Source organism: Miniopterus schreibersii (assembly GCF_964146895.1).
Source record: "Miniopterus schreibersii genome assembly, chromosome: 17".
Taxonomy (NCBI): Eukaryota; Metazoa; Chordata; class Mammalia; order Chiroptera; family Miniopteridae; genus Miniopterus; species Miniopterus schreibersii.
This window is the reverse complement of record NC_138117.1, coordinates 33,179,836-33,194,004: the sequence shown is the minus strand read 5'-3', so window position 1 is coordinate 33,194,004 and position 14,169 is coordinate 33,179,836. Positions and strand designations below refer to the sequence as shown.

General features: G+C 45.7%; 1 protein-coding gene across 1 annotated transcript in view; it reads left to right on the top strand.

Annotated features, from left to right (window-relative positions):
- Nucleotides 1-14,169, top strand: part of ANXA13 (annexin A13) — a gene marked incomplete at both ends in the record, with an annotated part of 44,523 nt that overhangs the window by 17,066 nt on the left and 13,288 nt on the right. The window contains 3 exons of the mRNA XM_081116498.1: nucleotides 2,299-2,374; nucleotides 8,812-8,906; nucleotides 11,731-11,901. Coding sequence (XP_080972624.1) covers nucleotides 2,299-2,374; nucleotides 8,812-8,906; nucleotides 11,731-11,901 — 342 coding nt within the window. The remainder of the gene's footprint in view (nucleotides 1-2,298; nucleotides 2,375-8,811; nucleotides 8,907-11,730; nucleotides 11,902-14,169) is intronic.

Sequence of the window (14,169 nt, the reverse complement as noted above, 5' to 3'; positions counted from 1 at the left end):
CTAAAAATCAACACAAAATCTTGAAAGCAAAAACAAAAACAGGGTGGGCTTCCTAAGTGTGAAGCCTGTGCGGTCACATAGGGACCCATGCTCAGAAGGATCATGCACCTTGGTTTAGTGCTCTGATGTCACCACCTTATAATTCTTAATCATTTCTGAACAAGGAGCCTTGCATTTTAATTTTTCACTGAGCCCCACAAATCATGTCACTGATCCTGCCAAAAAGTCCTCGGAGAACCAGATAGCTTTCTTATATCCCACAGAAGATTTGGAAGGGAAAATGGGATATGTCACTCCTCCACTGGACACAAAGACCCCAGTCATAGAGTTTGAGGGTCCAGGATGGCTCACTGGACCCAAGAGCATGAACCTTAGGAGGCACACTGAGCTGGGAGCAACCCTGCATCCCTCAAGAGCCCCAAAATATTCCCTAACCTGACTGAACCCAGCTCTCCTTATCTGCAAAGTAGGTTACTAATGCCTACTCTTCCCTGTTAATAATGAAGAAAGGTCTGCAAATGAAGAAATTGGCACGTGGCAGGTGCTCAACAAGTGTAAGGTCCCCTCCTGACTTGTTTTGGCAATACATACTTCAGGATGGGCCATGCATTTACAATCCAAAAGGCAGTGGGGTGATAGGTGGCCCTGAGGATCCCTTTGGCTCTAAGATTACATGATTCTCCATTAACCAAGGCCTAGAAGCCAGCCTTCCCCTCCCCAAGTCCCTGGATATTAGTCAGGACTGCAAGGGCAGAAACCCAACTCGTATTAACTTAAAAGAAGGTGGTAGTTTGCTACTTAATGAAACTGGGAAGTGCAAGGGTCTAGGCAGTGCTGTATCTGAGGATTTATACAATGTTCTCATTCTCTCTCTCTCTCTCTCTCTCTCTCTCTCTCTCTCTCTCTATATATATATATATATATATATATATATACTCTTTCTGTCTCTGCTTTGCTTCATTCTGAACTCATGCTCCCTTCACACTGACAGCACGGCTGCCAGCAGCCCTAGATCCACACTCTCTAGCTTCCCAAGCCCAGTGGGACAGATGTATCTTTCTCAATATCTATATAGCAACCAAGGGAAAGACACTAATTGATCCTGCTTGGATTACCCACTCCTGAGCCAATCACGATTGCCAGAGTGACAGGGTTTGTGCCCACCCAAGGGAAGACAATGGGGTCAAGCCTCACTCCTGACAGCCCAATGAGACCAAGTGAAACAGAGATACCAAACAGATAAATGCAACGTGTCCACTGTGCCTCACGTGGGGTGCCATTCATTCCCAATAGGAGCCAAAGGACGTGAAAGGAGGGAGAGGGGAGCCAGTGGAATAGACAGGAGCACTTAAACTGGCCTCCACTGAAGGATGGGAAACAGTGACACACGCCCTCAAAGAGTCTCTGTGAGGAAATACAAAGCACTGAGGAAGGCAGGGTGTGCTAAAGGCTACTAGTTGCAAAACTGTAATTAACCTTTACAATTTTTATAGTGATGTATTTATTTTCATGTTCGTCTTTTGTTTAGGCAACTGATACTGGTTTTGCATTTTAGCGCCAATAGAAAGTTTCCTTCTTAAAATAACTTTAAGTAAAAACAAAGTAGGTCAGTTGAAATAAAAATAATAAGCAAATAATAATATAGAATTAAGGAGCTGGGGACAAATCAGTGCATGTGTTGTGCCAATGACTGAAGTATGAGAAACATTAGCTTAGTATATAAACGGCACTTTCTCTCCCAGGGAGCAGTAAAAACCAGTAACGATGCTATTGCTGGTCTATATGGTGTCTCTGGCAAACTGAATATTATGTTTCTCATTGTGTGAATGGCAAAGCTTTAGTCCAGGTCACCAAGTGGATCTGTAATAAGATCCTAGAACCCTCAGCTTCTGGCTGGCAACACCTACTCCCTAGACATACTTATGTCTCATGGCAAAACGGCGAACCAATATTGCAAGACAGTGGCCACTGTATTATGCTTTATTTCAGAGACAGTCACACAAAATTAGGGTTGATAAGAAAAATCACTCATCCTAGAGTTGGCCAGGCTGATTGTCTTTGAGAACAGAGGGGCCCATTCTCTGTGGTCATACAAGGCCAGCTGGCTCCAAGGAGTACCAGCCATCTCTCTGGGGCCAGAGCGTCGCCACCTGATTTCCACATGTACCCATGTGTAAAGTGTCAGCTGGTCCCTCATTTAAATACCTGTTTGGTCTTCCAATTAGCTACCAATTTCAGCCAGAGATAATTTAAGAATGCTTGTTATTGTCTACCCACCTGTTCAATTATTTTCTCCAGGCCAAAGAGAAAAGTCCTCAGGGTTTTGATGTGAATCAAGATGCCAAGAAGCTGAACAAAGCCTGCAAAGGAAAGGGTATGAAAGATATTTTGTTTGCTAATTTACTTTTGAAGTTAATTAAATTTGATCTCATGTACAACTTTCCCATGATCTTAGGAAGATGACTTCCCAGTTAACTTGTGTCTTCCAGGCTAACCGAAGTTGATTACTCCTAAGGTTCTCTTTATAAAAGATTCCAAAGTTATAATCAGATCATATTGCTTTTCAGGATTCGATTCAATAGTTAGAAACCAGATAGTCCGACATTTAATTTGACCTGGAGGTGAAAGAATCATGAGAAGTATAGTTCATGCAATCCTAATGTCTTCTAAACCTGTCTAATCCCTTTAATGGGAGGTGGTGGGAATCAGGTCTGGTGAGAGCTGGATTAGGGATCTGGGAGCTATCTGTAAGTAGATCAAGTGAACATAAAATCGTGGTCAAGGTCAAGAGTCAAGGGTCAAAACTGGAGAAGCTCTTTATGTCCAGGCCTAAGGGTAAGCGCATGGCCAAGAATAGGAGACTAAGCAACAGATCAAGAGTAAAGTAACCTCAGTAACAAGGTGGGACAAGGGAGAAAGAATCTAGAAATGAAGTCATGAAGAGAGGCTCTGAGACCCAAGGAGATCCCTGATGAAATAAGGTTCTCATCCCAGAAGCCTGAGTTTTAATATATTTACAGGGTCACCGAACCATCATTACTAATTCCAGAACATTTTCATTACCCCAGAAAGAAACGCTACATCCATTAGCAGCCACTTATGATTCCCCCCTCTCTTCAGGCCCAGGCAACCACTAATCTACTTTCTATCTCTATGGATTGCCTATTCCAGATATTTCATATAAATGGAATCATATAATATATGACCTTTTTTGTGTCTGGCTTCTTTCACTTGGCATAATGTTTTGTGAAAACAAGTGCTAGATTTTTACTTAGAAGTAAATTAGTGGAGATTTACTTTTATAGAAACGGGTATTGTAGTAGAATAAATAGAGCCATAAATTCTTTGTGTGATTCCAGAGGAAAAACTGGGATCCATGGTGGCAGTTCTAAGAAGACATATTTTGCTCCAGTATAAGGAACTATCTAACTATAGAATAGTGCCTTACCCAAGAAATGTTGGAGAAGTCTCAAGGGAGTTGAGGTTGGAGAAGGGATTTCTACATAGTCAGTATTCTTAAAAAAATCAGAGAGGGGGAGAGAGCTAGAAATGAAGGATAGCAACTAGGTTGCTTGGTTTGGGGGTAGCAGAAGAAAGCTCAGCAGAGAGGAGAGCCCTTGCTTATACCCAGACTTGGCTAACCTTGTATTTGAACAACTGTTGGGAGACGTGTTTGCCTGGAAGGGGCAGGATGTTTAGAATGTTTATAGTTCTGAGTTCTGCAGAGTGGCTGAGCCAGCCTCACAGGTACATCCCTGCTGCCTGGTAAGTTGAGGTCCTAACACCTGGATGTGGGTGTGGGAATGACTCTGCTGTGGTTAAAGATAAATCCCCACATTCTCAGCCCACCACATGAGTTTAGTTCAGTAAGCACAGGTGAGGCACCTACTGAATGGCAAAGTCACTCAGTGTTCTCTCCCCCCTTTCAGATGTGCCACAAGGTGGACCACTGTCTTGCCCTGGTCACTGTTGTAGAACACCTTCTGCGTGCCAAGTGCCAAGCTGCATACTGCATGCATGTCATCTTGTATAATCCTTCCAACAACCCTGTAAAGTTGAATTATAATGATGTAACAGAAGAGAATGACGAGATTCTGAGGTTAAATATCTTGCCCAAGGCCAAAAAGTTGTGAAATGAAGGTGGGTGACCAGAAACTAGGGCCATATTGGAAAGCTATTATTTGGTTGTAGGTAGCATTCCAACCTCTACCAAGAAGTGAAAGCCAGAGCAAAATTGTATCATTGGCAAAATTTGTCAGCAAGACCATACACCCATCTCATTGATGTACCACCTCTACCAGGGCTAAATTTAAGTATCCAGGGCCATGCTGTCCAACAGCCACAAAGGTGAGTCATGTGGATCATTTAAAATTTTTGAGAAGCCAAATTTTAAAAGAAAAAAAAAAAGCAAGTGAAATTAATTTGAATAATATACTTTAGTTAACTCAATAATTATCAAAGTATCATTTCGACAATCAATACAAAAATTATTAATGAGATAGCTGACATCCCTTTTTTTCACATTAAGTCTTCAAAATATGATATGTATTCTACACTTAAAACATTTCAACTTGGAGCAGCCACACTGCAAGTCCTCAACAGCCACATATAGCCACGGTATTGAGGAGAGGAGGTCTAGAGGCCCCATTGCATCCAAAAGATTATGTGCATTTTCTACCCACTCACCCATCAAAATAATAAGAATGCTTTACCACAAAACAATATTTGATTTTTCCAAATAGCAACATGAAACTAAGTAGTGATTGGTCTGGGTCTTGGTTAACTGCCCCCTGAATAGCCCTTTCCCCTCAATGCCGATGTTCTTTGTCAGGACTTCCTTTCAGGGCTCTGTGTCCCTCTGCTTCCCCCATCCCAGCAGGACCCTTCTGAAGAGAATGCCTTAATCCTGAGAGGGTATGGACCCCAACATCCATTATCCTCTCTGAAATGTAAAAGGAAGTCTGTCATTCTGCCTCACAGAAGCATGGAAAACAGGTTCTTAGAGGGGCAAGCTACCATGGAGTTGATCCAATCCCAGCTTCTCAAACCTTAATGTGCATTTGAGTCACTGTTAATATGCAGGTGCTAATTGGGTGGTTCGGAGTGGTTTCTGAGATTGTCCATTTCCAGTAAGTTCCCAGGTGATGCTGATGCAGCAGATCCTGGAACCACACTTTGGGGAGCAAGGTATAGTCCATCTGAGATCCACGGAGACTAAGCAATGCTGCTCAAGCCACACAGGAGCAGAGCCAGGCCTGGAGCTCAGGCCTTGTGACCCTGAGCCCAGGGCTCTTTCCACTCCCCGGGTATGGGAATGAACTTCGGACCTGGGTTTGAGCTGCTGCTCTGCCACTTACTGGTGCTGTGACCTTAGTTTTCTCATCTGCAAAATGGGACTAATATTGTCTCCTCCCAGGGAGGTCTTGAGGATAAAGCAGGCAGCACAGGACCCAGCACCTCACTGGCCCTCCCTATATGTTCACCTTCCCCTTTTCAACAATAGGCTCAGATACAAAATGCACACAAAGCCAACTAGATCAGTATGAGCAGCAGACAGGCCCGCCCTTGAGGAATCTTTATTCTCTATTGCCGAGGGTGTACCAGGTTAAATGGTGCCCCTCCGCCCCCCAAATATGTCCCCTGGAACCTTCAATGTGACCTTATTTGGGAAAAGGGTCCTTGTAGATGTAATTAAAGATTTTGAGATGAGATCATCCTGGATTACCTGGGCGGGCCCTAAATCCTGTGATAAGTGTCCTTAAAGGAGACAGAAGACACACAGAGAGAAGGCCAAGTAAAGACAGGCAGTGACACAGACACAAACGGAGGAAGCCTAGTATTGGCTGGCAGCCTCCAGAGCCTCTGGGGCGAGTGTGGCCCTGCTGACAACCTGATTTCAGACTTCTAGCCTCCAGAACTGTGAGGGACTAAACGGCTGTTGTTTTAAGCCCCAGGGTTTGTGGAAGTTAATATAGCCTCAGGAAACTAATACAATGAGCAAGTAGAAAATAATGATCCTCCCAGGCAGGCAATTGCTCCTTCACTCATTACTTCATCTATTTTCCCTGCTCCTCTATTTCCAAAGGAGAAACTGAGGGACTGGAAAGCCCAGTGGTATTAACAGAAGAGACTGGCCCTTGGGCACCGGAGATGGGGCAGCAGCCCCTGGCTCACCGAGGCCGTAGCTGGCATCTGGAGCCTGCGGGGAAAGCAGAGCGCCTGTCCCTGGTTCACTGCAGGGCTCACTCATCTGGCACATGGGTCCCTGGTGTGAAGTGGAGGGCACTTCAAACCCAGTGACCTTCATCCTGCTGAAACTCAGCTCGGTATCTTTCCAGAAAATTACTGGGAAAGCAAAAGCCAGGAGGCCCTCCAGCCCTCCCGAGGCTGACGATCACTGTGTCCTGACCTCTGCTGTGTAATTACTCGACAGTGTCCGATGTGCAGTCAGGGCTGAGGTTCCTTCTTGTCTCATATTTTAATGTCTTTCCCAGAACCACTGGGGCTGGCCCCAGTGCCTCAAACCATTGTAAATGTTTACAGGAAATTGTTGGGCAGCACAGACTGCTTATATGACACGCATATTGTGAAATGTAAGATGAGGTCACTGTTCAGTTCATAGCTTCTTGGGTAGTGGGAACAGCTCCCAGGATAAACCTGAGACCCAGACTCAAAGGGCTTGAGGGAAGTCTAGTCATTTCCACGCCTCCCCACACCTCCAGGCTGTTGCTGAGCCTTCTCAGATCTGCTATGCTCTCTGGTCTCTCTTAAAGCATTTTAAGAAGGAAAGTCTAAAAGACATTACTTTTTAAATTATAACTCAATTTTCCTGAATTATCCAGATACAAGTTGACTACAATATTAGAGTAGAGGGTTTCCTATTGGTCCCTGCTACATAAGGCCCACTTGAGCAGCAAATGCAGCCTACACCAACGCAGAGACAAGATTCGGTCATAATGCAGTGCAAACTTCATTCATTCATTCATTCACTCATTTGTTTATTCATTCATTCATGTATGCATGCACTTGAACATTCATTCATTCAGCACGCCATCTGATAAATGCTGTGAGCTTTCTCTGTGAATGTAGCAGTGAGCAGAGCCCCCGGCTCCTGTGGAGCTGTCAGTATGAAGTGGCAGAGACAGGACAGAGGAGAACAGACCATGTGAGCCAGTGAGTTGAGCCCTAAAGGAGGAGCAGTGATTGTGATGGTCAAAGATAAAGGTGTTCCGGGTGAGGGAACAGCCCGTGCGAAGACCCAGAGGTCAGCGAGAAAGTATTGCTTGTTCTAGGAGCTGCAAGTGATTCATAGAATTGATGGAAGGGAGGCCTGGGAGCGGGTAAGCGAGGAGGCAGAAGACTTTGAGAGGCAAGTAGGACCTAATCCAAAAGGCTTCCTATGCCCCACTACAGAGCTGAGACTTTATTCTGGATTTAAAGGGGCCTATAGTGAAAGGTTTGAAGCAGAGGAGGGAGCAGGCTGTTCTGCTCATCAGAAAGGTCATTCTGGGGACAGCAAATGCTGATTGGAAAAGGTGAGAGTAAGGCAGGAAACCCATGCAGGTGTCAGTAGTTCTAAGCGATGTGACAGAGGTAAAGATGGAGAGAAATGGGTGGACCTGAGGAGTGAAATAGTGAGGCCTTGGTGGTGACTAACTGGATGTGGGGTAAGGGAAAAGAGGAAGCCAAGGATGAGCCCCAGATCCCCGGTTGCCACAATACAGTGAATGGGCCACCAGGGAGGCAGGAAGGCTCTTTCCAGGGATGAAAACAGTAAGGGTCCAGGCCTGAGACACAGGAGTCCTAGACCTGGGCAAGAGCAGCTCACATGGAAAGAAAGGGGCAGACTCAAGAGATTTTTACTGGAAAAAGAAATCCCGTTGGAGGTGAGATTTCTGGCACTCGGGAGTTAAAAAAAAAGTCACAGAGGAAGTAACTGGATACGCATTACGTAGGTGATGCTACAGGGGGAAATGAAGAGGAACAACATAAATAACGGCGTTGGAACTGAACCAGAATGAGGTAGGCAGGTAACCCCTACTATTTTTTCCAGTGACTCGTCCTAGAATATTCTGTTTCTCTACTTGAACTTAAAAAGCTACACTTTCCCAGAATTGTAAAGGTGAAACTAATCCTTAAGACCAAATGAACAGTGCATCGCCAGGCTCAGTTTAGAACATTTCCATCACCTCTAAAAGAAACTTCCCACTCTGTAGCTCTCAGTCCCCTCTCCAGCCCAGCCCAGCCCAGCCCAGCCCAGCCCAGCCACTAAGCCTATGTCCTGTCTTTATAGATTTTCCTATTTTGAACTTTCATATGAATGGTGTCATTTAATGTGGACCTCTGAGATTGGCTTCTTCCACTTAGCATAATGTTTTCAAGGTTCATTCATATTATAGCAGGTACTTCATTCCTTTTCCTGGCCAAATAATACTCCGTTGTGTTGCATAGCTACCCCACATTTTGTTTATCCACTTGTCCGCCGATAGACATTCAAGTTGTTTTCCACCGTTTGGTTATTATGCTGAAATGAACATTCATGTACAAGTTTTATGTGGACATTTCTCTTAAGTATACACCTAGGAGAGAAATTAAGGGACAGGCCATATACTCCTTCCTCTCACCACCACAATGCCTGGCCCTGTGCTTCGTGCAGTGTAAGCCCTCCGTGGATACTTGTCAAGTGAGTGAAAAGAATGCCACTCTCCACAGGACATTAAAGCTAAAGGGTCCCCCCACCCTGGTCAGGCTTGACTAACATCTGTCTCCATCTTGTTTCGTTTCTTGCTTTGTTCTTTCTCCTGCCTTTAGGAACCGATGAAGCCACCATCATTGACATCTTATCAAGCAGGACATTGAATGAGAGGCAACAAATAAAGCAAAAGTACAAGGCGATGTACGGCAAGGTGAGTCCAAGGTCCCCACACGTGTGTGAGCGGCCTTGGCCTTGACAGTCAGTGCTTCCCCCACACCCCCTGCAGCGGGGAGCGTCCTCACGGCTCTTCCGAGTTAGCCCCCGAGGAAAAAATGAATTGACTTGACTTCAGAAGAACTGAAGTTGGCTTGTTAACTTAATAGCCTGTAAAACCAGTATTCTTGAACTCATTTTTTAAAATTGAATTTATTTTTCTATTAGTCCTTCTGTCATTTTTTCCACTCATTTAGACTAATTCTACACATTAACTTACAGATAAGCCAGTGATTTGAAAATCAGTTTTCACAAGTGGGTCTTTATTTAAGAATTTTTTATTTTTTTCAGCTGTCTTCAAAAATGAGATATCCTTCATAAGTGATGGTTACAGAAGAAAAACCCCTTCATTTCATTAAGCATCACCCTTTTACTCTATGTTTTCTTTCATTTTTTGTTGTTGATGGTGTTATGTATAGAAATCGTTAAGTATGCAGTAGGCTTTATATTTTTTACTACTATATAATGAACACAATTTAACTGTTTCTTAATGTCATTAGAATGATCGGTATGCAAAGTGAGTGTTAATTATTAAAATGTATTCTAATCCATATTTATGAAACCTTTACAGTTTCAACCACTCTATGTATAAACAGACATAGAGAGAGATGGACCTTCTGACTTACCTGACATCAGGCAGGCAACGGTCTCTTTAGGGCCCAGTCTCCTCACACACAGAAGGAAAATGGTCATTTACCTGCCTTCTCAGGCTGCTGGGAGAATCAATCAGGGTAATGCCAGCCCCTACCGGTAAAGGGGAGCTGTGCCCGGTGCAAATGTTCCCATGTCATAGAGAGGAGGAGTGGAGTGCACCCGTTTACACGACTTAGGCAAAATCACACACAAGTAAGGACAACCAGGACTCAAATCCAGGACTGCAGGGCCAGGGTTCACTCCTGGAGGAACCCTCGCTGTGAGACGAGCTGTTTGTTTATACACCCAGGGGCCCAGGTGGCTGTGCTTCTACAGTCCTTCTGTGTCTCTCTTCACAGTCAGGCTTGTCAATGTCACTCGCTGATGGAAAATAAGCGAATCCTCAGTTCAGCTGCATTTAATAGAATTGAATGACGATGAACCTTCCTCTGTGCCATGGTGCCCAACTAACTGTAGCAGCCCCTCAAGTGCCATGTCTATTTCCACCGTTGCTATGTGGAAAGTCAGACACAAGCTTCTTCAGTTTTACTGCGAGACAAGAATAAATGGGTTTGAAGTGAGGACCTCGGGGCTCTGGTAAAGAATAAAGCACGTGTGTTCTGGCACAAAGCTCCACAGTTCCAACACCTGCCAATCATGAGCTCACTCTCCAGTTCTCAGCTGTTCCAGACAGCGAGACTGCCACAGAGGTGATCTGGAATCACAGCATCATGAAGTGAGGGGTGATCTGGAATCACAGCATCACGAAGCTGGGGGTGATCTGGAATCACAGCATCAGGAAGCTAGGGGTGATCTGGAATCACAGCATCAGGAAGCTAGGGGTGATCTGGAATCACAGCATCACGAAGTGAGGGGTGATCTGGAATCACAGCATCACGAAGCTGGGGGTGATCTGGAATCACAGCATCACGAAGTGAGGGGTGATCTGGAATCACAGCATCACGAAGCTGGGGGTGATCTGGAATCACAGCATCACAAAGCTAGGGGTGATCTGTAATCACAGCATCACAAACCTAGAGGACATTAGAGAACAAATCAAAGCCCCCCTGCCAGCTGAGTGCCAGAGAGAATACCCTCCCTAAGGGGGCACAGCTACTTAGGAAAACCAGGATTAGAGCTAAAGTATCCAGAGCCGGCTTCCGTGTCCAAACAGAATGTAAACAAACAAGGATTTGTTTTCATGCTTGTGGTTTGTAAGAATAGGCAGCTGGGTTTCTTTTCTCTGCACTTTTATATACAATAGCACCCCCGCCCCAGCCACAGAGGACACAGTCCAAGACCTTCAGAGGATGCCTGAGACTGTGGATAGTACTGAACCCTAATACATACCATTTCTTCCTCTGCATACACATCTTATGCTAGTTTATAGATGAGGCACAGGAAGAGATTAACAACAATAACTGATAATAACATAGGATAATTATAAAAATATACTGTAATGAAAATTATGGGAATGTGGCATTACTAAGTAAAATAAGGGTTACTTGGACACAAGCACTGTGATACCGCGACTGTTGATCTGACAATCCAAACAGCTACCAAGTGTCCTTGTCAGGTTTGCCCTAGAAGGTCCCTGTTTACTCCTATTGTCCCCTGAAATTGTCAACAGTGCCCCCCTTTCATTCTCAAATGCATTCCTATTTGGGTGACAAATGATCCAGTCCCCCTAGAAATTACAGACATATATTTCAGTCCTTTCTGGCCAAAGGTTTGGGGACGAGTTCTTCATCTTTCTGAGTTCAGCAAATGGGGATAATGCCATGCTTCCCCTGCCAGGGCTGTTTTGAGGATCAGTGAGGAAGCTCCCTGAACCCCCCAAATATTCTGCAAATGCAGCTTGTTCTTGAGATTCACCTTTGAGGCCTCCAGACCTGAGCAGGGGATCTTCTCTCTGTCCCTCTACAGCCCTGGGGGAAATTGGATGGGTAGTCAGGGTGACCACTGTCCTCCACAGCAGGTCACTTGTGTCCATAGAGTTCCTGTTTCGATCACTCCTCAAGTGTCCATAGCACTTTCTTGTGGAACCCGAGGCCATGCAGTGGGGAGAGCAGACACCTGCCCCTCCTCTCGGGCCACTTCGGGTCAGGGCTTTTGATGTCTTCTTACAGGACCTGCAGGAGGTGCTCGAGAGTGAGCTGAGTGGATATTTCAAGAAGACTGCCTTGGCGCTTCTGGACCTCCCCAGCGAGTACGATGCCCGGCAGCTGCAGAAGGCCATGAAGGGTCTGGGCAAGGATGAGGCAATGCTCATAGAGGTCCTGTGCACAAGGACCAATAAGGTTAGTCCCAGCTGAGCCCTCGGACCAGGCCCCCAAGGAAGCGCCCAAACACCCCTCAGAGATGGCTGCAGCAGCCAGAAGGGAAACCGCACCTGGCATCCCTCCCGTGGGGTGAGCAAGTATCTGGGCAGAAATGTGTCCGCTTGGCCCATGTAGGAGAGATGCCTCTTCCAATCCTCTGGCTGTCAATCTAGGGGGGTTACTGCCACTGGCCTGACATAATAGATCCCTCCAGAAGAGCTGTACCAATGCAACCTTTGTTTTTCTAAATGGATGCACAGTTTTATATGCAGCAGGCAAGGTTCTGCTTTCCCCCTCCCAGCCCGACTTTGCACGTCTTCTGCAACGAATGACACAACAAGCAGCCTAAGCATGTGTGGGTAGCCGCCTCGTGCATGGCTCTCATCTACATGGAGTACAAAAAAGATGATATGGAGGCAGAGAGGTAGGGGTGCAGGGGGATCCCCTGGCTGCCGGCACCTCTCCAGAGGTTTCTGTGTCCTTCTACCTGCAGACTTCTCCCTTGGGCACATGCCACTTTCAGTAGCTGAAAAGAACATTTGCTAAGGCCCCAGTGGAAGCCCACTCGTTTTCGGTGCCAGAAGCTTCGAGTGCCGAGTAATTCATCAAGAGTAAAGAGGGTCTACAAATCATTATTTGGAGACCTCTTCCCTCTTCCACAACCTCCCATCACAGTAAAATGGGGAGGCCCAGCAAGAAAAATGCCAGAAAATCCCAATTCATGAGGCCTCCAGGTAGGAAACAGAAGCAGTGGTTGGAGCAGAAAGCAACAGCGCTTTGCCACTAAAATGCTCCTTAAGCCTTGAGTGCCAACAACCTTGAGCTGGTTGCTTCTGCTCGGCCTGTGCTGTCCAACTGTATTTCCAGAAGCTCCACCATGCTCCAAGCTACAACTGTGAACCCCTCTCCTCTCCGGAGCTTGCCTGGCTTCCTTACTTCCCACGAGATAATAAAACCGACCATTTCTGGGAGTTTGCATTTAGGATTGTGCCTTAGAAGAGGGTTAGCAAAGAGCCGTGGCATCCGTTCAGCCCAGTAGTCATACAACTTTGCCTACTTGACATTCCCACCCTTTCCAGAAGCACAACAGTCCCCACAAAGAGGTGTCCGAGATCAGGGCAATCAGCAGCCTGCCTCAGCCAGAAGGTTCATTTGATCAGTATTTTCTTAATCCTGTTTAACCATATGTTCCCTCTCAGCCTAGTTTCTTTCAGGTCCTGGTCTCTAACAACAAGCAAAGCCCTTTATTTTCAAGCAAGTAGGTCCAACAATAAAAAGAAGAAAAGCAGAGAGGGAGCAGGCCCTGGTTTGGGGCAGATCCTGGTAGTGGGCTGGGAGGAGAAATGGGAGGGAGCTGCTTAAGCCAAGTGGTCGCCCACCCCCCGAATCCGCCTCCCCTCCCACCCACCGAAGCACAAGAGCCAGGCTTCTCACTTCTCTTGTCCACCCACCTCCTCCACCTCTTCCCATGTTGCAAGCCAACTTTCATCTTGGACAGCCTGCAGGCGATGCTGTGGGGAAATGCCTGCTGTAGCACTGCTGGCTCAAGTGTAAACTGAGGCAGCTCCTGAGTGGACCACCGGGCACCAGTCATTAAAATATAAAGCAACTGTTCCCAGGACACACCCTGTATACAAATTTATACTCCTGCACTCAACAAGTTGTTTACTGAATAAAGCCTTCTTTGAAATAGAGAAAAATCAGAAACAACTTAAATGGGCATCAGTTGGAGGCTGGCCAAACAAACTGTGGTTTATTGCAGGACAGAACATTTTGCATCCATTTAAAAAACATGGGTAAATAACTATGTATGAGCATAGCTGGATCTCTAAGATATATTACTGAGTGAAAAAATAAGTTAAAGCACAATATGTTCAGCATTCTACTTTTTAAACACATACACAAAGCAATTCTCTACATTTTCAGTAGCACATGTATATGTATACAAAGGCAAAGAAAAATATTTGCAAAGATATGCTCTGAACTTCCAACACTGGCTACCTGGCTGGGGCTGGAGAAGTGCAATGCGGTGAGGAGATAACGTAAGACATTAGCTTAGCTGTAGCATTTTCATCTATAGCTAAGGAGAGTGTTTCTATAACTTATTGTGTGGTTTGAAATGTTTGCACAGAAAGGGCCTCTTCATACCTCCAGGGATCTGCTCCAGGCCTGGCCCCCGACCCAGAGGTTGGCCCTCTTTGGGAGCATCCTGTGTCCAGAAACAGGCCCTTGTCTCTTCCCTCTGTG